A 24548-nucleotide genomic window follows, 5' to 3' on the forward strand; every position below is an offset into this window, starting at 1 on the left:
CCTAAACATACAAATCAGAAAAGGAGGTAAAATAATATAATAACGGCGGTTTTAGTTATTCAGTACACTGTGTGTTCAAAAGTATCCAGACAGCCCTTTCAATGAGTGCATTCCGCTGGTTTAAGGGCACCCATTGCTAACACAACTTGTAATCCTCCATAAAGGGCATGGACCTACAGCTGCTCTGGAGCAGCTGCACATGAGCCTAAGCTCACCGTGTCCAATGCCAAGTGTGGGCTAGAGGGGTGTAAAGCACCCCCAGCATTGGGCTGTGGATCAGTGGACCTGTGTTCCCTGGAGTGATGGAGCTCCATCCAATACCTTTGGGATGAGTTGGAGTGATCCAGAACTGACCATCCAACACTAATGCTCAATCAAATCCTCACAGCAATGTTCAACATCTAGTGTAAAGCCTTCCCAGAGGAGTAGAGGCCATTACTGCAGCTCAAACTCACTTTTAACACCAGGAGAAACGCTGGTGTCTACAAACTTTCAGAGAGGTTCAGAGATGAAGAGCAAAATAGGTTCATAAATTCCAAAACACTGTTGGCAGCACAGGCAACATTTCTGAATCCGTGGCTTTACTGAGTGTCCTACACCAGCACTGAATTAAAGGCCATTCCAAAATGTATAAGTGGTCAAGATGTAAACAGTCATTCAGAGTGGTTTGGTACGAAATGCTCTGTTCTAGAGAAACTTAGAATTGTTCACAGTGGTGGTGATAGGAACCAGACATCCACCCCTAAAACCTCCCTCACATAAAATTATTACATGAAATTGTTATGAATTCACTGCCTGATGATGGACACTTTTATGATGGTTTTGAGGATTTTGGCCTTGAACTCCATTCATGGTGGAGGGATCCATAACATGCAGGGTGTTGTGAGGCAAAATAGTCCCTGAACTTATTTCAGATTTTCCTCTATTTTCCCATCATCAACATTCCATATAAATTTAGCACACTCATGTAGGTTCACTGGTGGTTTTGGATAGTAAATAAAATGTCTATATTTGTGTTGCAGTCATGGCCACCCCTGGTTCCTATCACCACCACTGTAAAGAAAAGAGTCTCCACTCACACCACAGCACGCTAAATGCAGAAATTGACAAAACTGGTGCAGTTCCCCTTTAAGCTGTACACAAAGACAGATATCAAGCACAAGTCTTTTTAGCAGCTTTTTTTATTCCGCCACTGATCAATGCCAGAAGAAGTTTTTGCAGGACCCCTTTAAATGCACCAACATTAACATACTACAGGAAGGGACGGGTGGGTGGAGTGCGCAGGCGGCAGAGTGAAGGGAGCGAGGGGGACGAGGGAGGGCGAAGGGGAGATCGAGGGTTAGTGTGCACGGCGAGGGAGCATTTTAGTCAAACAAGGGGGAAAATGCACACACACATGTTCTGCTGAGTATACCACATTTATTTCGATGAACTGAGTAATAGAAAGAGAGGGTCCGCGGCCCACCTCGATGCTGACTTAAGAAACGGAGAAGAAAAAACAAAAACTGGATGACATAAGAGAGCCCATAGCGACTAGTTGTTTCTAAAGTCGAAGAAAAAGTGGAAAACAGAAAACAAGCCAAGATGACTCCTCCCGTTTCTGCACACCATAAAAATGACAAACGGCTAAACTGAACAAATCTGGTTTCAGCATAAACTTGACCATCTCTGAGTGACAAGGAGGGGGAAAAAAACAAAAACAAATAAAAAAAATAATAATAACCCTGAACATTCATGTTTTCTTATTTCTTTCCATTCTTAAGGGAGAGAAAAGATTAGGACATACATCTTTATTTCCTTTGACACTTTGCACAGAATACCATAGAATTACCCACAATGCAATGTCCAGAGAAGGCCACTCCCGCTGTGCATCCTGACTGGACTATTTCAATTCCAATAAAAAAAGGGGGGAGGGTTTTGTTTTGTTTTTAAACAAAGAAATGAAACAGACTGCCGCACAGACAGAATCCAACTAAAACAAAAAACAAAAAAAACAAAAAAAAACAAACAAAACAAAACAAAAAAAAAATTCACTCTAGTGAGGAAGAGGCCATGTCTTGCTCTCGAACTGTAAAATCAGAAGATTTTTTTAAAAAATTTGGAAGGAAAAAAAAACCCCATAAACAGAACAAAAAAAGTCAGAGAAAAAAGGAGGCAGCGAAACAGATGGGATGGAAAAAAAGGAGGGAAAAATGGTCACCTAAGAATCCTATAGAATTATTAAGTCGTAGTCCTATGAATAATCGTTTCTTTCTTTTTTTTTTACTACAAGTTCAAAGTAAGTCTTTTAAGTCAACAGAAATCAAGAGAAGAGTCTTCATTTAGTTTTTTTTCCATTCTTTTTTTGTTTTCTTGTTTTGAATCCTTGGTTAAGTCTTTCCCCGGTATAATCAGTGAAAAGATCTGGGTGTATGGAGAGCAGGACCATGTCAGTCTTTTGCCCAAACCAGCAGCTCTTTACTTGACACGTCCTTGACGATCCTGGGGTCAAAACAAGAGAGAAAGAAATCAGTAAACAAACTCAAAATCAAATAGGACATACTTCTGTATAACACAGACATCATTCAGAAGGACGATGTGCAAAGAAAACACAAAACTATCACATAAAACAATTTAGTTTCCAATATCTTGGAAAAACTTTTTTTTTTTTTTGACATTTTACAAAAAAAGTGTTCTTCAATTTAGTCCAATTCCACCCACTAGTTACAACTCCCCCAATCATATCACCAGCTCTAGGAGGGTGAAGGCAAACACCGACTTCCTCAGAGTCCTGTAAAGCCAAGGCATCTTTTCAAACTGCTGCTAACACAGTGTCACTGGGTGGCTGAACGCGCTCAGAGGAGAACGCTAACCACAAGTTCTGTTACATTAGCCAACAGGTGCCTGCACTGAGCGATGGGGGAGACGAGGGGCCATCATGCCCACCAAGAGAGAGCGAGACGAACTGTGCTCTTTTGGACTACCAGCCACAGACAGCTGTGGCATCTCCTGATGACAGGGTCAACGCTTACAGGGTTCTATCACTCGGGAGCCCAGAAACCAAGTTCTGCTCACTTGTGTGAAATAACTTGTCCATACATGGAAAATAAGCTGTAAAAACAGCCTGTTTGGAGTTATATCTGTCTATTCAGCCTACAGCAGTTTAGCCCCGCCCACTCACACTGAAGTCACAAGGTTTGTTTAAGACCGGTTTGCTTTTTTAAGCCAATACAAATGCTAATTTATCTGTTATGTCAATTTGAGTGTCATACTGATACTGCTGTGCACTTCCATACACGTCAATGCAGCCCTAGACATCAAACTCTGAAATTGTTAGGTAGAGCTCAGAAGGCTTTTTACAAAAGAGACACATCTAAATTAGGTAACACCTGAGATTCTGTTCATATTATTTCCCATATCTTGCTGCAGGGGCAGGTTTACAATTTTGTAGCTACCCTGACTAAGGCTGTTTTCACACCTAGTTTAAAGAGTTTGGGTTTTTGCGACACTGAACCTTTCATTTGGTACAGTTGGTTTCACACTACAACTGCTAAATAATAGTAATAATAATAATAATAATATCTTCATAGAGCACTTTTCATACAGATGGCAGGCCAAAGTGCTTTACAGACAGGTGGTTTAATATTCAATTAAAATGATAAGGCAGACAGATCACATTAAAAACAAATACCAAAAGATTGTCAAATTTTAATTAAATGGCAAATAAAAGAGCTGCATTTTCAGATGTTCATTAAAAGTGAGCTCTGAGCTTGACTGTCTAATAAAAGGTGAACCGAGCTTCACAGTTTAGAATAACAGAGTAACAAATTTTCTCCACATTTTCTGTATTTTACAAAAGGTGTTTGCAGAAGGTCAGTATCTGCAGAGCTAAAATCACATGCTGGAAGATAAACAGGGTGTCCCTTCTGTAACATAGCTGTAGCACCAGTAGCAGAGCCTTAAGAACAAGTGCACCAAATTACACACAAGTGCTTGTTCATTGGTCGGATATTTTGCAGGGATATAAGCGCTCTGTTATTCTAAGTTTGCAACCATTTGAGCCAAAAAATTCACTTTGAATGAGAATAGAGATGCTTAACATCTTTGCGACAGTCAAATTAATTATAATTAACCTACTTCATTTCTGCTTGTTTATGATTGGTTAAATTTAAATTGACCAACCAATCAAGTCACTGATGCAATGATGTGCGGCCCATATGCCAAAACTACAGGCACTGCTTTGCTATTATTATATTGCTCTGCTGTTCTTAGCAGCAGCTCATAGAACGATACGAGCATCTGTGAGACGTTATAACAGGCAGATTATGCAGACACTACAGCGCCGAAGTGTGGCTAGAAGAAGCAGAAAAGTGGTCTGATGCTGATTTCCCTCGTTTAGTCACAAAAATGCACTCCTGCCAGCAGTGAACTGAACCAGAGTTCATTTGGAAGTGAACCAGACACCGAGATTTTTGTCAGACCACAGTTAACCTGTTTAGTGTGAACCTGAGTACACACTATGGAGTGTTCAAGTTCTGCTCACTTGTGTGAAATAACTTTCACACAAAATAAATCAAAGAAATAGGAAGTGGGTGATATGGCAAAACGTTATGATACTTCAAAAAGTTTGATACATGACGTGTCACAATATTTATTTTTCTAACATTTGGTAAGTTAGAACAGAAAGTAATGCCAAATTTTACTACCAAAAATTGAACTTTATTTAATTTTAATTTGTTATTTAATTTGTAGTTAACATTTTACACACTGTGCTGCACTAAATCCAACTGAACAAGATTATTTATGCACTCTTTGTAATCAAACATGGAGTTCCTAAGTGTATAAGTACGGACAACATCCATAATTTGCTCAGAAAAGCAAACTGTGACATACCTGGATACACTATCATAACGGCAGGCCTGACAGCACTACGAAGTGGTGCTGAACATGGATCTGTTAGTATTTCATCTGTTTACTAAGGTGCTGATAATACAGTCTATCAGTGTATCACTAATGACTATCGTTTTGACCTGATATCCTCTTTAACCACAGTGTTACTGAGGCCACAATCACAGTTATAGGGAGTTATAGGGAGCTCTAAGTGAGAGTAAACTGCAGTTAAATTCTCACTGTTGATGTTATTTTTACACCGGTGCACACCCACTCAGGAAAACACACCAAACAACAGCAGATATCACGAAGCCTGAGAGCTCATCTCTCATTTTCACTTATTTTATAAAGCACCTAAAGTTAAGAAACAAAAAGAAACTAAATTATTTTAGCACATTCCAGGAATACAACCACCATCTACAAACTTATTCTTCATTTTGGTCCCGAAGTATACACTGGTTCTTTAAGGGTTCTTTAGCAAAGGCAATGGTTCTATTTAGAACCATGAGTTCTGTACAGTCTTAAAAAAGATGGTTCTTCAGTAAAGAAAATAGCTCTATATAACATTCAAACATGATTAAAAGGTTCTTTGCATCATAAAGTGTTGTTCGGATTGATGGAGAATGTGCTCTAGATGGTTCCATATAAATAGTTCTACTGTCAGAAGGTTGACCCTTTCCAAAACCATTTAGAACCATCAACAGCATATTTTCCATCAATCTGAAGAAGCATCTCATGATGCAAAGATCATGCAAAGGGTTCTTTGAATGTTTATGGTTCTATATACAACCACTTTCTTTACTAAAGAACCCTTTAAGAACCATCTTTAAGTGTGCAATTCTACATCCTTATTTTAGAACCATATACAACAATCAGAAAAAATGACATGGCATTTAATGGCACTAAATGACTCTATACAGAACTCATGGTTGTAAACAGAACCAGTACCTTTACTTTAGAACCCTTGAAGAACCATCTTTAAGTGTGTAACCCTGCCCTGCACATTTTACATTTCTCGCTGCTATTAAAATAAACTCTCCAATCTCCAATAGAGTGACAATCCAGTTCACCCAGTTTCACCCAACTTACCTCAAACGCAGTCAATCAGCGGAGACATGTTTGGCGTGTGAAGTTTACTTGTGCACTACAGATACAAATCTGATTTAGCTAAAGACTAATGTAAACGTACATCCCACCAATTAGCTAAATGCTAACTGTCAAATGGTGAACACATTTGGCCAAAACGTCCATTTAAAATGTACAGGTTTTGGCAGGCTAAGTGCTCATGGGGTAAAAAGACCAGGACGGGAAGACACTGATCAAGAACAAAGTTCTGCATCGTTATTTATGATCCAGGTGTGTTTTACCTGCAGTCTGTAGTGACTCCGGCTGGGGTTACTCGAGTACGGATCGCTCCCCTGCACCTCCACCTGTATAGGTAAACACATACAAACCAGAGGTATAAATCTCTGCAATCAAACATCAGGGAAATGTAGAGCTGTATTATCTGACCGACAGCATGTTTCATCATAAAGAGAGCAAAATTAGTCCCATATAAGTGGATTTAATGCAGCACAGATGCCAAATACTGAATGAAAGCACACACAAAACCTCACCTGCTCTGGAAACCTGAACACTAAGATTCAGAACCCAATACACCAGGGCTGCAATTAACCCCAACAAAACATCCATTTAAACAGAAACAGTGGTGCATTGGACACAGAGCATTTACAGGCACTCAATAATCTGATCATAAATCAGATTTCTGCAGTTATCTGATTATTCAAATGGTCATATAAACAGCACACTGTGATTTCTTAGATCGGAGTAAAGTCCAGAAATCTGATTAAGAAATCTGATAAAGAGGTTGGATTTTAGCTCAATAAATCAGATTTCTCAGGCATGTAAACTCTTACTCTGATTTCTTTCGGATTTCTTAAGTCTGTGCATGTGTAAAAACAGATGGCAGTACCGGAAATAAGTGAACAGCGTCGCCACGAGATGCAGCTAAACAATTGTTGCACCAAATCCATTGTGTACTTGGACTGGACAATATATATCATGACAAATGGTGTTGCAATACAATAAACTTTCCTGAACATATCGTTTATATCATCAGTACTTGTAGACACTGACCAACTGCATATTCATTAAAAAGAGAGCAAAATAAGTGCCATTTAACTAAATTTAGTGGCAAATATTGATTTAAAAGGGCCAAAATGACCTGGAAAAAATTCCATAGATTTACATTAAAAGTAAAGTAGATTTTTTCCTTCTCCTTTAAAGTTACCATTTTGGAGATGAGGTTTTGTTCCGTCAACATGAAAATTGTGCATAGTGAAAATTTCTTGAAAGATCGCATTATATTTTTGGGCAATAGGGCCCCATTTTGGTAAAATGACAGAACTAGAGAGAATCAGTTTAACTTTAAACAACTAAATAACATTAAGTAATACGTACAATAATGTTTTATTCACTGTTACTGTTAATACACAGGGTTATTACAGGGCCTTAAAAAGCAGTCAGGCTGCAGTAAAGTCTCTGCTCTGTTTCCCAGAGCGCGACAGACCGTCTTGGGAAAACTCACAGCATTTTTCCGTACGGCTTGTGTCCCAGTTGTTGAGCTAAGTAAACTTATTAAAAACGGTGAAAATATAAATACCACATGCTTTTTCCAAGGCATCCACAGCTGAACTGAGTGATCACACTATAACAGAAAACAATTTCATTTTTTAAATAAACCTACACATGAGTTTTACATGGAATGTTGATGGCAAAACAGTGTAAAATCTGAAATAAGTGTTCTTTGGGGACTATTTTGTCTCAACGCTCTGCATGCATCCCTCCACCATGAAAGGATTTAAAACGTTTCAGACCAAAATCTTCTTGAAACTATCACAAAATAATGTCGTATTCATAGCCATTTCATGTAATAACTTTCTGTGAGGGAGCTTTTAGAGGTGGACGTCTGGTTCCTATCACCACCACTGTGAACAATTCTGGCTCGGTAAGTTTCTCTAGAGCAGATCATTTCATATCAAACTACTCTGAATGACTGTTTACATCTTAACTATTCAATTATGCAGCAATGTTAGGAAATCAGTAGAACTCCCCTTACTGCACAGCCAGTGAAGAAAGATATTTCTGCGCAAGAACCATCAAAGTTCTAACACCGGCCAAATTACCACAAAGTGAGATGCTAACAAAAGCAAACTGTGACCGTGTGTGCTCACACCCAACATCCTTCAAAGGGTCTATCCCAAAGGGGAACACTCAGAATAGCTCTAAATTCATGTACATCAGCTTTAGAACTTATAAATCGTTTTGTGTTTCATTATTTGTTAATTTTAAAACAAAAAATAAATAATTCTGAAAACCACAGTGAGTCTCTAAAGTATTCAAAGCATGGACGCAGCAATATGCTAACAGGCTGATGCTGATTTCCACAATTTTCCAAGTTCATACATTTATTTCTGTTGGGCTACAGATGAAGTAAAATGAATAAAGGGCAGACATTTTAGCACAACATTGCTCAAAGGAAAATTCCACCATATTTTAAAAACTTCTATATAATTGAGTGAGTGAGATGTAAACAGATTTCTTTACAGTAATGGTGATAGGAACCAGGGGTCGCCAAGACTACAACACAAATACAGACACTTTATTTTCTATCCAAAACTGCCAGTGAACCTACACGTATCTGAGTTTTATATGGAAAGTTGATGATAAAATAGTAGAAAATCTGAGATATTAAGTTTTCTTTGGAGACCATTTTGTCCCACAGCACCCTGCATGTATCCCTCCACCATAAATGGACTGAAATAAATGGATTAAAATACATTTTAAGCAAGAACTATTGCAAAACCATTACAGAATGTCTCAGTCATCAGGCAGTGAATTCATAACCATTTCATGTAATAAATTTCTGTGAGGGAGCTTTTAGAGGTGGACGTCTGGTTCCTATTACCACCTCTGTGAACAATTCTGACTCGGTTTCTCCAGAACAGAGCATTTCACACCAAACCACTCTGAATGACTGTTTACATCTCAATCTTTTCATTATGTAGAACTGTTAAGTCGGTGGAGTTACCCTGTAAAAGGTCTTCTCTACTGGAGTGCAATTAAAATATCAAATATAAGCTTGAAATATTTGTCACAACTAATCATCTATCAGAATTTTATTTGGACAAACACCTGCCGATACTGATAACATGCACCCCTAATTTAAAGCCAAGTGGAAATAAAAATTAATCTTTTTTTTCCCTTTTCAAAAAATGTTGCTGCTTCTTGCCTGTGGTCACATTAAGCTTGTCAGACCACAGATATTAGATATTTTTGATGTTATTAAATATAAAGTTTCAAAGAAGTTTTCACAATGTGTCAATTTTTTTTTCTGACATTTGTTAAGTAGTACCACCTTAAAAGCCACTATCAGACACTATGAATACAATTATTTGTACTCAACATTTCGCACACTGAGCTGCAATAAATCCAATCAAACAGGTTAAATTATGCTCTCTTTGTAACGAAACAGGAAGATGGGAAGTGATTAAGTAGTGACAATATCCATGATACGCTCAGAAAAGCACATTGCAGCATATTGAGATGCAATTAATCACGATAATGATAAATACTGTCAAACAATGAGGTATATTCTCACTATGAATTATGATGCTACGTGTAAAACCTTGCACCTCCTGCCACTACCTACCTCCCAATAATTAATCCTGAAATTTTCAGACCAAAAATGTATAATTTTCCTTTGGTCTTCATAATGCCTGAGCACAAAATTTTCACATTTCACAACAATTTATTCATATGACTTAAAAATGAGTTTATCAATAAAATTTAGTCTCATGACTTTCACAAAACCATAAAAAATGACATGTAATAAAATTACAAAAGGTTTAACTACACAAAATTTCATCAATGTCTGTAGCATTTTTCCTTACCATACTGAATTTAGTTGACCATAAATGGGTTAAACTGCTGCTGGCTCTGGTTCAGTCATCTTACTCTTTATGAGCGCTTTATACGTTTGATAAATCCCAACGTGTTGGTGCAAAATACCCATTAAATCCCCTTTCAATCATACTGAGAAATGATCCAGGGGAAAAACACATCAGCGCAGTGATGCAACTGCAGAAAAGAGGGAGTTGTGATATGCATTGTATTAACCTTACCTTTACACCACTGCAGTTATGCACAAAATGTGCAAGTCTTCCTACGCACCTGCGGTCACATTCATTTTGTTTACAGGCAAATTCCCCCCAATCAGACTCGCTTTGTTCTTTGTCATGTGCCACACAGCTCAGTCCAGTGAAAACACTCAAAACATTTTAGAGTGACAAATTACTACCTGACTGAACTTTAAATTCAATAGAAAGAAGAGCTGTTTCGTATAGCAAAGCATGCACTGACCAAGCTTAAAGAAAACACAAAAAATGAGCATCTGTGAAAATCTGACATGTTTGTGCATCTAAAACCACCAAATCTGTGGAACTTTCCGTATGAGATTAGCAAAGTACCATGCAAACACGTGGTCAAGACGTTTTAACCCTCTGGGGTCCACAAACTTGCCCGCACATCAAATTTTGTTTCTATATCTTTGTGATAATTCAGTGCAGAAACACGGTTCAAACATTTCCTGAATCTGTAGAGTCGCTCTTTCCATTCCATCTTATCACGAGATCATATGTGACTACAAACATATGAGACTATGAAGCAACACGTCATCTGCCTCTCACCATGTTGAATTGGTGGACTCGTGTGCCCGTCTACATTCTGTGTGAAGCTGACCGATGGACACTCAGGAAATCACTAAGGACTGACCCATCACGTCGGAAACCCTTCATTCTTCATTCAGTCCACATGGGAGACGCGTGTGAAATGGCGTGCAGAGAGTTTACAGCTGCTGAAGTTGCTGCAGCAGTTTTGGAAAGTAGTGATGAAGAGCATTTTGATGTGAAACATACGAGTATCATGTTATACGAAGAGCCTTTAAAGGAGTGTTTAAGAAGATATGAACAAATCGATGCCCTCTGATCCCAGAGGGTTAATGCAAAGATAGATAGATAGATACAAACGGTATGTACCATTAAAAGAAGACCATTAGCAGCTCTCTAGTGGGGAAATGTGGTTATAATAATTGTTCAATCGCTACCTTTCAGTGAATGATTGCCACACTGCCGCATTTTAAAGCATTTATAAGAACAGATAAGCATATTAGCAAACTAGCTGCATTGGATGCAGACGCAAGTTCCTTCATGACTGGTCTAAAATCAGTTTCTGACACCTGATGACTGAAAAAGTGGACTAAAACATGTACAAAATGACAAGAATGCACTTTAACACCACAATATGTAGTTTTTCTTCTTTTTGCTACTTTTTCCTCCTCCTCACAAAGAATATCACACCTCTCACTCAACCGGGACACTTTTATAAGAGTGGCATGTTTTCAGAAACAGCTACTCTAGGCTTACAACTAATTACTGGCCTCATAATAATTTCTGATACTGTATGAATAACACATTTCACCCTTTGAACTCTGTGATGGGGGAATCGCCGAACTGAGGGTTGTCAATATCCGGGATTTTATATTTACATATCTGCTGATGTTGATATTAACATCAATGGAAACAGAAATAAATGGGAATAAACGCACCTACACTCTTAAAAGGTAATTCTTCAAGTGTTTCTTAGTAGAGTATAGAACCACGAACACTCAAAGAACCCTTTGCACTGTGAAATAGTTCTTCAGACTGATGGACAATGTGTTGTATATAATTTTATATACCACCAAAAAGGGTTCTTCTATTGTTACGATGTCAAACTTGTAATAACAGAACAACCCTTTTTGGTGCTATATAGAACCCTTTTAAAAAGATTCTATATAGAACTGTACGCAAGGATTCTTTGGTGAAGGAAATAGCTCTATCTAGAACCATTTAATGCTTAAATGATTCTTCGTATGGTGAAAAAGTTCTTCAGATTCATGGAGAATGTGTTGCGTGAGGTTCTATATAGAACCTTTTTGAGAATGTGTTGTGTATGATTCTTTAAGGCACCAAAATGGGTCCTTGTGTTACGATAACAAGCTTATAACAATAGAATCGTTTTGGCGCTATATTCTATATATAAAATGGTTCTGTTGTTACAAGCTTGTTATCATAACACCAGGACCCATTTTGGTGCTTTAAAGAATCATACACAACACATTCTCCATCAATCTGAAGAACCCCTTCACGATGCAAAGAATGCTTTACTCATACGAAGGGTTTTTTGAGTGTTCATGATTGTAAATACAGCAACTTTCTTTACTAAAGAACCCTTGAGGTACCATCTTTTTTAAGCGTGTAGATAAGCTTTACAGAGAAATGCAAAACTTATTTCTGAAAGGTTATAAACACAGTAAAACTAAAAATATAAATTTCAGTACAGTAGCCAAGTGTCAATATATCAGACAATTCTAGACATTTTTTAAGCAATTATGCTGATAATAATAATAAATAATAATAATAATAAGATTCATATCATTGTGCATCAATAGTTAAAGGAGAATTCCACAGATTTGACAAATTTCTGCATAACTCAAGCACAGAACAAAAAATAGGTCAAAAACAGTCAGTCAGAATAGTTTGAAGTGAAATACTTACCGACTCCCACCAGGAATACAACACAAATACTGATTTACAATCCGAATCCACTACCTAAAACTGGGCCTCATTCACCAACCGTTCTTAAGAACAAATTTTTGAGATTTGTTCTTAGGTAAGAACAGCATCGACACACAAGAGGACAAAGGTGAGAACAGTTCTGCGCTTTAAGAACACGTCATTAATCTAATGGAGACTTTTTCTTAGGACCTTTTTCAAAAACATTTAAAAACAAACTTAAGAAGGTATTGGAGACTGAGGCCCAATGAGTCTTCTATGTTCTCAAAACTTTTGCTGTAATCTGTAATCATAACCATTTCATGTTATCACTTTGTGAGGGAGGCCTGGTTCCCTTCACGACCACAGTAAAGAATTCTGACTATACAAGTTACTTGAACCACTCTGAATGACTTTATTTATAATTTAATTATGCAGAAATTTTCCAAAATCAGTGGAATTCCCCTTTAAGATACAGCAGCCACTATGAAACATTCAGTAACTACCATGAGTTTTTATCTGCTACACGCAAGCGCTGCAGTACTGAAGTGTGGACCACACATACAGACCTTTAAGGTCAACAAAAAAAAATCTTAAAACACTTCCCTCAGCCTTCCCAAAATCTGTAGCAACACAGGCTGTTAAAAGCTTTTTGTTCACAAGAGAGCAAGCGGGGCAAGGGTTTTTACCTTTTTCACACTCTCCTCCTCCTCCTGGCGCTTCTCGTAGTGCGAGAAATCGTCAAAGATGGAGGTGGTGTGCTTGTAGCTGGCGATGATCTTGAGCACCTGTCGCGCTTTTTCGAGGGGAACCTCCTGTGTGTCGCGCGAGTTGGTCACGGGCTTGTTCTCGTTGTTCTCCAGGCGGATGTGCCGCAGCTGGCTGTTGGGAACGTCCTTGACGAAGATCCAGCGCACGTCGAAGCGCCCTTTCCACTTGTCCTGCGACCACACGCCGGCGCAGGTGTTGTAGTCCACAGGCGATCGCATCTCCGCCACGCCACAGAAGTGGCCGCTCCCGTTGACGCTGAAAAGTAGGTAGAGCGGGCCTTTTCCGCCCAGAGAGCGGTACGCCGCGTCCAGACGCTTGTTCCCGTGCTCCGTGCTGCACCAGATGTTGTACTTGATGGAGCGGTGGATGTCGTCCTCAGAGTAACTTTTGATGATGAAAACGCGACCCTGCTTGGGGTTCCAGTCAAAGTCCTTCGGGTTGTAGTTGTTGACCAGTCGAAGCTTCTCCAGAACCGGGTGAGGCTCCGACTGAACTGGGACTCCACCTAGTCCAGCGCTGGGAGGCGACTGGCCTGTCCCGGCCCCGCCCACTGCGTCACCGAATCCGTTGGCACGGTTACGTGGCGGTACCCAGCGGGTTGGTTGAGACTGCTGTGGAGGAGCTGGAGGAGGAGGAGCTTGGGAAAGTTGAGGATGCTGAGCCAAGCTTTGCTGGCCATTTAGAGGTTGTGGGTGCTGCACAATTTGACCAGTCGGGTGCACCAGCTGTCCATTGCTCATTGGAAGCTGTGGCACACCTCCAGCGGTGGTGCCAGGCTGAGGAGACGCCTGATTGGGCGGCTGTCCATTGGTGGGCATGGCGGTTTGCTGAGGAGTGGCTGCTTTAGGCACCGCCCCTTTATTATCCCAAGTCCCAATATCCATGTTGTGTTTGATCGGCGGGGGTGGAAGATTTGTTCCACCTAGAGCACCCTTGGTCTTGAGCTTGGGTTGCGGTTTGGCTGGTTTGCTAGCGATATCTGCCCAGGAAGCTGCTTTAGCAGGCGCAATGGAGGCCGCAGGCATACTAGGAGCTGCCGAAACCTGACTTAGCGGGCCACCGGGAAGTCCGGAACCAACGACTTTAGGAGTCATATCCCCCCCTGCCGCACCTATCTTAAGCCCCGCCATGCCCTGGTCCAAACTATTCATCCCCACGGCCTTGTTCAGCGGCTCGTTGGCTGCAAAGGGAGACTGTCCATCGATCACAGCGCCCCCTAGCGAGCTTGGAGCGTAGGCGTAACTCTGAGTGGACTGTCCCTGAGAGCTGCTGTTTCCCCAGGCCGAGAAGTCAATCCCGCTGGGAAAGAAGTTGAAACCGTGCTGTCCCAGGAAAGGGTTGCTCCCCAGTGCCCCCGACTGGCCGAACATGGCATCCGGGAGGAAGTGATGCTCCCCATTGCTAAGCTGTCCATAAGAGGCCAGGTAAGGCATTGGGGGGTCGCCACCCGTAGACCACGCCGCTTCATTCAGCGAGTAGGTGAATCCTATGGAGGGGCTGTAGTAGCTGGGCATATAGGAGTCTGACATGGCCGTATAGGCATTGCTCTGAAAAGACGGAAAAACAATGCATTAATAAACTGAGAAAGCTTTCGGCACTAAAAATTAGCAAACATGTATATGAATAACCAGATCAGGAAACATTTACCATTCTATACCACAGAATCTTTAACACTGCATGCCTGAAGTTTTGAGAATTCATTTGCTTTTGTGGGATTTCGAACATCCTGAGTCTCCTCTTATTTGTTAAAGGGTCTTTTAACATATTACATCCTTGCACAAGGTCAGCACGGTCATGGGCAATAACATGAGAACATTTAACGAGTAACATCTTATGCAGCACTGTTAAGTCCAGAAGAAAAGAACTACAAGTTCATTTTATACCATCCTCTTGACCAGGCAGTGACCTATAACTGGAATTTACTTGCTGAAGTTCTGTTTATCATTCATTCAACAACACACAGTTTAACCATTAAACATACCTGCAAACCTTTATCTTGTTGCATTCTGAACACAACATACCTGTGTGCCTTATATATTGCACCCAAGTTTACTTTTGTTTGTTCAGTGCTTGTTGTCCGTGCTAATGATCATGTAATCTTAATAAAATTGTGAGTGCTGAAGGGCTTTTCCCAAAAAGGCAATTAGCAAAACACATAAGCCCAGTCATTCAGTCCTCACACCATCCACACGTGTCCTTGAAGAAATCCCCGTCTGCCGCACCCACTGGCGGAGGAGAGTCCCTGTTCATTTTCATGGGGAGTGACCTGCAATTACGCAGCCACGCCCTCGATTTTACTGCATCCCAAGGAATGTGCTCAGTTGCAGACCTCAGACAGCTCTAGGGGCTGGATTCTTGACTAAACTGCCATTCCAATGCTTCACTGGTAAAGTCATTTAGTCTAGGCTTAGTTTAGGAAACTGGCCCTGCGTGATTCAGTTTGTAGCACAAAGTGCACAAGCACAGAGACTGAAAGCCAGAGCGCATTCTAAGCACAAGTATGCAGATGTCACATTTATAAAGATGCTCAAATTCTTCTTGTCATTCTTTTTACACTGACATTTTATTGTTATGATACTTTGTGATACTTTACTGTGCATATTGTAAATATCAGTTCTTAAGGAAACAGAAATATGTAAAAATATATGTTGTGTGTCTAAGTCTGCTGACAATATATTTTCTTTTTCTCTCTACAATATATTTTCTTTTTTCTCTCTTAAATTGATTTTTTTAATCAGTCTACTGACAATTAGTCGATTGAGTAACTAATCGAACCATTCATTTAGTGATGAGTGATAAATCAACTTTATATATAAATTACTACTTGAAAGCATGCAATTTTCGAATTGCAAGAGCTTCAAGATGAATTATATCCTACATGAGGCCAGAAACATAGTTAACCCAAGTACGCAAACGACAATACTTGGTTGAAACATTCAGTACTCAAGGGGGCACCAGCTACTGTCAATCCAAAATCCCTAACTGATGTAACACATACATACATACATACATACATACATACATACATATGTTTACGTGCGCGCACAATTTTTGCGAGAGACCCCTCCAAGCACACTGGTGGTACAAGCCAGTTTGGCTAGGCTTCACTTAATGCATCTTGCTGTAACACACAGAATACGATCGGAACTGCATCATAACATTTTAGAAGCAATGGCATGCGAGAACGTGTCTCTGTGGCTCGATGCATCTGCTCAAAGCAGATACATAAGAATTTATTAAATGTGAAAACTGTGACTACCTGGATTAGCATTAGAGGAAGACAACACTTATTTCTGTAAAGTTACAAGTGAAGCAAAATCAACAAAATGCTGATATTTTAGCACAGCAGCCCAACATTCTGCTTTTTTAAGTGCAATAAATGCATCAAGTACTGATCTGAAAATCTTAAATCTGTGCATCCCTGCTTTTTTTTGGGTAATCTATACCGACGATCAACGCAGACTTTGCTCTAAAACTCCTTGCCTGGCCTTCTAACGATCTGGTGAGTTGAATCATTTGAGTCCAATTATGTAAAAAAACAAAATATGCAAACTATGGGGTCTCCAAGACTGGGAACCCCCCGAGGTTGGGCAAGCAGGCTCAGAGCCTGGCTGTGTTTTCAGCCCGTGCATATTTACACACCAGCGATCAGCCCCATGTGAGAGGGGAAAACACAGTGGCACAGATTCACTACAAAGGGATTCAGCATTCCTTTGACAGGAGGAATACTGGCCCCTTTATTCCCCACTGCGTCCCATTTTTCCTCACAAGAAAGACCACCCAATAACATCATGAGGACACACGGGTTTCTATATGCAGTCAATTTTTGCAAGACGAGTTTGATTCCATTACAAATAAACAAGCTGGCAGTGCTGGGCGATATATCAGCTATATCTGCATGCAGTGATTTTGACTACTGCTGTGATGTGATGTCTGTTTAAGTGATATTTTTAACAGATCATGAGCAATATCCATAATATTTTGCCCATAAAGCAGCAGTTTCCCCCTTTTTTTCTTTTTAAAGTTATTTTCGCACATTTTACTCTCTGCACCCAAGAACCGATCCTTATCTGCAGTGCATGTCAAACGCCAAAGTAGTTTTCACTCAAAACAAGCCATTTCAGGTTTGCGAGACATTATTTTAGCGCACCAGTAGTCAGGATGTGCGGGGTAATTAACTTTATTCATGCTAAACTAAATACCACCAGGTGCTGATATTCAGAAAACAGAGATAGTGAATTTTATCAGGATCACCTGGAACAGAGGATGGGCTGCTGAGGGGGCTGAAGCATCCTCTGATTTCAAAACTTTAATACAGAGATCTTTACTTTTTAATCATCTGAACACAGCACAGGCTTGTGTGCTTGTTTTGGAGAGCATTTCTATTTTTCTACTTTTCTTTATACGTTTTCAGAATCTGCAGAAGCTGTGCACTGTTTAAGTTGATGCAATCTCATTAAAGTGAGTGGAATTGCTTTCCTCGACGGCCACTTTGGATGTGTTTCATTAAAACACTCAAGTTCTGAACACCAAAGCGGCCTAATACCGTTTTTAAGCTTTAAAAAAAAAAAAAACAAACCAATAACATAATGATAACGCTTTACAACGATCAAACCTCCAGCTCAGTGTGCGTTCCAGTGTTAAATCTCACCACATGACAATCGGCACCATATATCAACAATCCGATCGGTCGCCACTCAGTTATTTTGCACAAAGTTCACCCAGAATTAAGTTCAGAGCAGAAAGAGGTGCATCAGCGCTCGGATGGGTCTGTTATATGTACACCCTTAAAGAGTTTTTAAAGCAAAGATAATGGTTCTTTTTAGAACCACTCTTAAAAAAGATGGTTCTTCAAGGGTTTCCTTAGCAAAAAAGCAGTTCTATACAGAACCATGAACAGTAAAGGCAGGCTTTGCATGATTAAAAGGTTCTTTGCATCATGAAAGGATTCTTACGAAAGTGCTGTAGACGGCTCTACATAGAATCTTTTTGAAAAGGGTTCTATATAGCATCTGAAATGGTTCTTCTATTGTCATGATGTCAAACAACAATAGAAGAACCCTTTTGGGTGCTACATAGAACCCTTTTCAAAACATTTCTATATAGAACCATCTACAGCACATTCTCCATCAATCTGAAGAACCCTTCAGTCATGCATAGAACTAAAGAAGCCTTCAAGAACCATTCCTTTTAAGAGTGCATGAGTTCTCTATAGAACTAGTTCATGCTTAAATGGTTCTGCATGGTGAAATCTTCAGAATGTTTTGTTCATGATTCTATATAGCCCCAAAATGGGTTCTGGTGTTACGATATAAAGTTTGTGACAATAGAAGAACCGTTCTGGTGCAATATATAACCATTTTCAAAAGGGTTTAACATAGAACCACATACAGCACAATCTGCATCAATTTGAGGAATTGTATCACCATGCAAAGATTCATTTCAGCACAAAATGGTTCTTCAAGGGTTCTTTAGTGAAGGGAATGGTTCCATTCAGAAACATGAGTACTGTGTAGAAGCATTTCATGCTTGACTGATTCTTTGCAAGGTGAAATGATTCTTCAGACTGATGGAGAACTTTATTCTGTGTAGCACCAAAAGGGGTTCTGGTGTCATGATATTAAGCTTGTAACAATAAAAGAACCTTTTTGGTGCTATATAGAACCATTTTCAAAAATAAATAAAAAAAAAAAAAACTTATAGCACATACTCCATGAATCTGAAGAACCATTTCACAATGCAAAGAAATTATTTAAGCATGAAACGGTTCTGCACAGAACTCCATTTAAATAAAACCACTCCCCTCACTAAAGACCCTTGAAGAACTCTTAAGACTGTAAACAAGGTGATTCAAAAACATTCATCTGATTACAAAGCGCCATATTTTCACAACCTTGAGGTGCCTAGGAACCAATCACATACCAATTTAAAGAGGGGGTCATAGAGCTTTTGACTGTCAATGGAAGATGGCTTCCTTCAGTCTGCGAGGAGATGGAGACCCCTGAGCAGAAAGCGTTTTGCGTTCTCCACTTCAATAAGAGTGAATCCTTCCTAACTGTGCAACGTGATTTTTGTCGGCAATGAACCTCAAACAGCTCAGAGCGTTCGTCATTGGTTCCACAAAACTGGATGATCTCCGAAATCGCACTGAAAGAGCCGTGAGTACAGTGACATTCTCAATCGAGTATGGAATGAATTTGACCGTGGCATTGATGTTGTCCGTACAGCTGGAGCACGTCATATTGGACACTTATAAATTTACATAACAAACTTTATGTAAACTTTTACTGCATTGTTCTGTAATGATTTACAAGTGAAATACATCGTGAATTAACTCAGAAGAATCTCTTTTAATCACCCTGTATATATGTACATCGTCTTTAGACTCATTTTAGTGCAAAGACATTCAGCTTGATGTAAAGTATCAAAACATATACATAAATAAAATAAATGGAGAAAAAGTCAAACACCTTCCCGTCTCCAAGTATAACTCTGCAATAAATCAAATGGCGACTCTTCTCACACAACTTGCCATGAATCACAAGAAGTAAAACACCAAAGGTTTTTTCATCACCACAATTAAAACCCCCACCCACCTCACACTAAAAGATGTGTTTAAAGTTACAGCACACTAAATGAATGACACTTCATGACTCCAATGCTTTACAAAAGCATTTCTGAGCAATGTCCTAACTGTTAACTGACAATAAAACAACAAACAATACAGTTAAAGCATATTCAACTCAGAAAACAAAGCACCGTGACCAGGATGCAATTAGAGAGGATAATAGGCAATGAAAGAAGGGCTAGAATAGGTGAGTCACTGTTTATGTCTCTGGTCTCCCTCCATTGTCTGGATGTGTAACAGGACCTACCTGTCTGGGCTGAGCGTTCAGATAAGGTTCAAACTCATCATCATTTAGAGTCTCCTTTTGGGTAACAGCTCCGTTTTGCACTGAAAGAGGAAAAAAAAGGATGGTAACCTCAGCTACATCTTGGAAATCCCACCGTTTGCCAAGAAATGTGTGCAATAAAAATTAATAAAATGCACATAACCTGCATAATGGTTGAGTAAACAACTAAGACGCATCACAGAAGAGTAATCTCATGAGCATGACTTCACAAATTTCTATTTGTGGCTTATCAAAGTCTCCGCCTGCTGCGGTTTTAAAAAGCTCACTTCCTTCCTGTTCACTAAAGTTTAATTTGGGGATACAGTTAAATCACACACAATGCAGGTGGGCCAGACAAATAGACACGTGTTGATTTGGCAGAGTTATAAATTAAGAAAAAAATTCAATTTGTATGCAAAATGTGTCCCTTATGAAACAAACCATACTCAGTCCACCTGCAAGCACAATGACACTGACTCATGCATCTTTCCGCATTGGGTGGGAAAAAATGAATGCAAAATGCATGCAAAATATCTTGTACTAGCCATATATAAATCTATATACGTGTCATTGTCTTAGATGGAAGCTAAAAGTCCCTGTTAGCTGGCGGTGGCCAATATGACTATATTTTATCGTAACTGTGATCATTTATGTAACAATAAGCTTTTCTCAGCATATAATCTTAAAGATACTTATAGAACTTTACACTCAACACTGACTAACTGCTTGTTTTGTTACTAAGAGAGCATAATTAGGCCTGTTTAACTGGATGTAGTGCAGTGCAATTTGTAAAACATTGAATAAAAATAAGTGTATTATTCTTCATACAGTATTTTTATGTGACCACACGTTCCATTTTGTCAGTAAATCCCAGGAAAAATGAATATTGTGTATCATGAAAACATCTTGAAATATCGCGATACACTTTTGCCATAAACAGAGCAGCAAAAATACAATATTGCGATACTTCCTAGAAATGTTTACAATGCACGATATGGACTTTTTTCAATCATCTGATCAGCTGGAACAGAAAAAAAAAATAAGTAGTGCTACATTAAAAAAAACTATGAATATAATGACTTTAATTCACTATTTGGCATACTGTGTTGCACTAAATCCAGTTAAACAGGACTAAATATGCTCTCTTTACAATGAAAAATGCAGTTGGTCACTGTTCTACAAGTACTGATATGCCTAGAAAACCACATCATGACATAATTTATCGCGATAATTATATATATCGTCATATTTCCCAGCACTAGCTTATATTAAAGCCAATTCAACACTGTGAGTAACTGTTATCCCTCATATGCTAACCATGCTGCTGCCTTATGTTAGCCACCTGCCGCTAAAGTTTAAGCACAAGAGAACTACTAAAAACCACTAGCAGCTGTTCTAGCTCAACACTGAACACGAAATCAAATTATTTTAAGCATTATTACAAGTTATTTCCAGCTTCAGCTGAGCTGTTTCCCTCAGATTTTATTAATGAAGCGAGTTCGGCCTGACCGAAAGGAGCGCTAGCATGGGTTAGCTAGCGTGCTAACAGGCCGCTTGACAATAATAATGAGTTAATAACACAAAACAGCTTCAGCGAACAAAAGTGGTATTTATAATTGGTACAAAAAGTACTATCGCACGGATTTAATTTGTGAAATTAGTGGCAGTTTGTGTAAGTTAGGCTAAAAAATCATGTTTGCGTGCAAAACGGGGCCTAAAGCTATGCTACTCGCCAGTGTTCCGAGTTTCCCCGGTCCACCTTAAATGTTGCAGCAGTTACATTATGGCGCCTGAGGCGCCAGCATATAACTGCTGCACCATTTAAGGTGGAACGGGAAAATCCGAACAACAAAATGGCGAAAGAAAAAATACATATAAATTAATGTTTCTTACCTTTGTTCCCTTGGCCTTTCGGTCTCTGGATTGGGTCCAGGTGATTCATGAAGGTTTGAGTTATGAGAGGGAAAAAATAAAATAAAAAAGTAAAATAATTTTTGGTGTTGTATTGACGCCAGTCACAGGGCCTACGCCGTGAGGCTAAGCTAAGCTAGCAACGTCTCGAATTGGGGGATTTTTTTCTTTTTTCTTTCCTTTTTCCTACTGTTCCTAATAATTTTTTACAAATTGCCTCTCTTTACCTGTTCAAGAAGGCTGCTGGCTGACATTTCTTTCTGTTTAATTCCGTTTTATATATATATATTTAGGTCTTTTCTTTTCCTAGAGGAGTTAATTAAGCTAAGTGTCTGTTTAGAGCTTTCAGGTTCTACTACACAATGGCGGGATGAAGCGCCTGTCCACACCCGTATTCGGACAAGTCCCGCCCATTCAGCGTCTCTATTGGCTAGCGGGGTCCCACCTTCTGCGCTTGGATTGGTCTACATGTTCAAAAAGGGCGGACAGTTTGTGAGAATAGCCTTATGACCAATCACAGCGCAGAAAGGGCGGGACTTGTCGGAAGTCAGGTAGGGAAAAAAAAATAACGCCCTCCAGTGCAGATCTACTGCAACATGGCTGGAGCGAGGAGGAACATTTAGAGCAGATTGGCGCCGCCTAACGGCCAGGAGGAATCTATTACAGTCTAGGCAGTAATGCAGCATACGGAAGATGCTATTAATGTAATTTAATTACATAACGAATTTGATTCGTGCCCTTATGAAAAAGATCTGCAGCATTATAGCATTCTAGATAATTATGGAAGTCTCATACAGAACTACAGAAAACTTACAGTTTCATATTGTATTACTACGTTTTTTCTTCCCCAGAAGGGTACGATTAAAGAGAAATTTCAACAAATTTTAAAATTTTCTGTCTAACTAAGTGGTTAAGATGTAAATTCAAGAGTGGTATGGTGTGAGATGCTCCATTCTACACACTTAAAAGGGTGGTTCTTCAAGGGTTCTTTAGTAAAGAAAAAGGTTCTACATAGAACCATGAACACCCGAAGAACCCGTTTAAAAGGGTTCTATATAGCACCAAAAAAGGTTCTTCTAGTGTAACGATATCAAGTTTGTAACAATAGAAGAACCTTTTTTGGTGCATTTTGAAAAGAATGTGCTGCAGATGGTTCTGTATAGAACCTTGAAAAGGGTTCTAAATGGCACCAAAAAGGGTTTTTCTATTCTTACGAGTCTGACATTCTAATGCTTGCTGTCCACTAGATGTCGCTCTATTGACTGTGATCAGCCACAGCACTGAGTAGTGTTGAGATGATGCTCACTGAGTTTCCTCAACAGGTGGTTCGGACTCGTTAAGAGCAGCATTTTGAGAGACTCATTAAGAGGAACATCTTGAGAGGTAACTAGAAATGCATGTTCACCTTTTATTGATCCAGTCAGTCATACAGTCTCAGAGGCCCAGCTGTGTCCGAGGCTCATTATTGGCCTCCATTCATTCATTACAGACACACAGGTCAGGGCTTTTGATCCTCAGAGAGAAGAAGAAAGGATTCTCCTCATCATCCTTTCATCTGCTCAGCCTCTGCAGTCTCTTTATGAAGCCAAAGCTCTCGGTGGACTACAGCGCATTCTTAGTTGCATGGACACAACTAACCTGGGTGATACAAATGTGTTTTATGAACTATAAAAATATGCAAAAAATATTGAAAAAATGAGAAAAAAATAGAAAAGAAGAAATCAAAATATAAATGTTGTATGTTTTTCCTTATATCTCAGGGCCGTTTCTAGCCATAAGTGCAATGAACAGTTATTTATTTATTTATTTATTTATTTAGCCATTGTCGTTTTTTATAAATAATTTCAGTCAATCACAATATTCTACTAACATATTGATATATTCCACTAACACATCATCATGCACACGCTACTTATACATATTTTATTTGCATTTACTTTGATTTATTTTGATATTTAGTTGTCCTCTACACAGTTATCTGTTTTAAATTAATTAGTTAATTAATTAATATAGCTTTGCATTTACTTCATTATTGTCCTGATAGATTCTGGATGTTTATATTATTAGAACCTCATTCTTTTACTTTAATAATAATTTACTTCTGAACATCAATTTTATAATAACCTCTTTCTGCATGTTGATATATTAGAATTTTTTATTCTGTATGTTAATTTTATTGTTCACTTTGGATATTATTTATTAGAACTTCATTCTGATTGTCATTTTTAATGGGACTTAATTCTCAATATTGATTTTATCAGAACCTCATTTTGGATAATAATGTTATTAGAACTTCATTCTGGGTAATAATTTTAATTAAAAAAATATTTGGGATGTTAATTTTATTAGAAATCTCTTGAGTGTTCATTTTATTAGAACTTTCCTCAGGTTATTCATTTTTTAGGACTTAATTTGAACATTTTTTTTTGGAATGCCATTCTGAATATAAAAT

General features: G+C 39.0%; 1 protein-coding gene across 1 annotated transcript; it reads right to left on the reverse strand.

Moving 5' to 3' along the window:
• Positions 1–1163: 1163 nt before the first annotated feature.
• ythdf2 (YTH N(6)-methyladenosine RNA binding protein 2) lies at positions 1164–22454 on the reverse strand. The gene is made up of 5 exons (XM_036593385.1): positions 22079–22454; positions 20168–20247; positions 13211–14839; positions 6237–6299; positions 1164–2481 (listed from the first exon to the last, which is right to left on the reverse strand). Exons 1-5 carry the CDS (start codon positions 22125–22127, stop codon positions 2458–2460), a joined length of 1845 nt encoding a protein of 614 aa, XP_036449278.1. The 5' UTR covers positions 22128–22454; the 3' UTR covers positions 1164–2457.
• Positions 22455–24548: the final 2094 nt, after the last annotated feature.

This window comes from Colossoma macropomum, unplaced genomic scaffold (genome assembly GCF_904425465.1).
Source record: "Colossoma macropomum unplaced genomic scaffold, Colossoma_macropomum, whole genome shotgun sequence".
Lineage (NCBI taxonomy): Eukaryota > Metazoa > Chordata > Actinopteri > Characiformes > Serrasalmidae > Colossoma > Colossoma macropomum.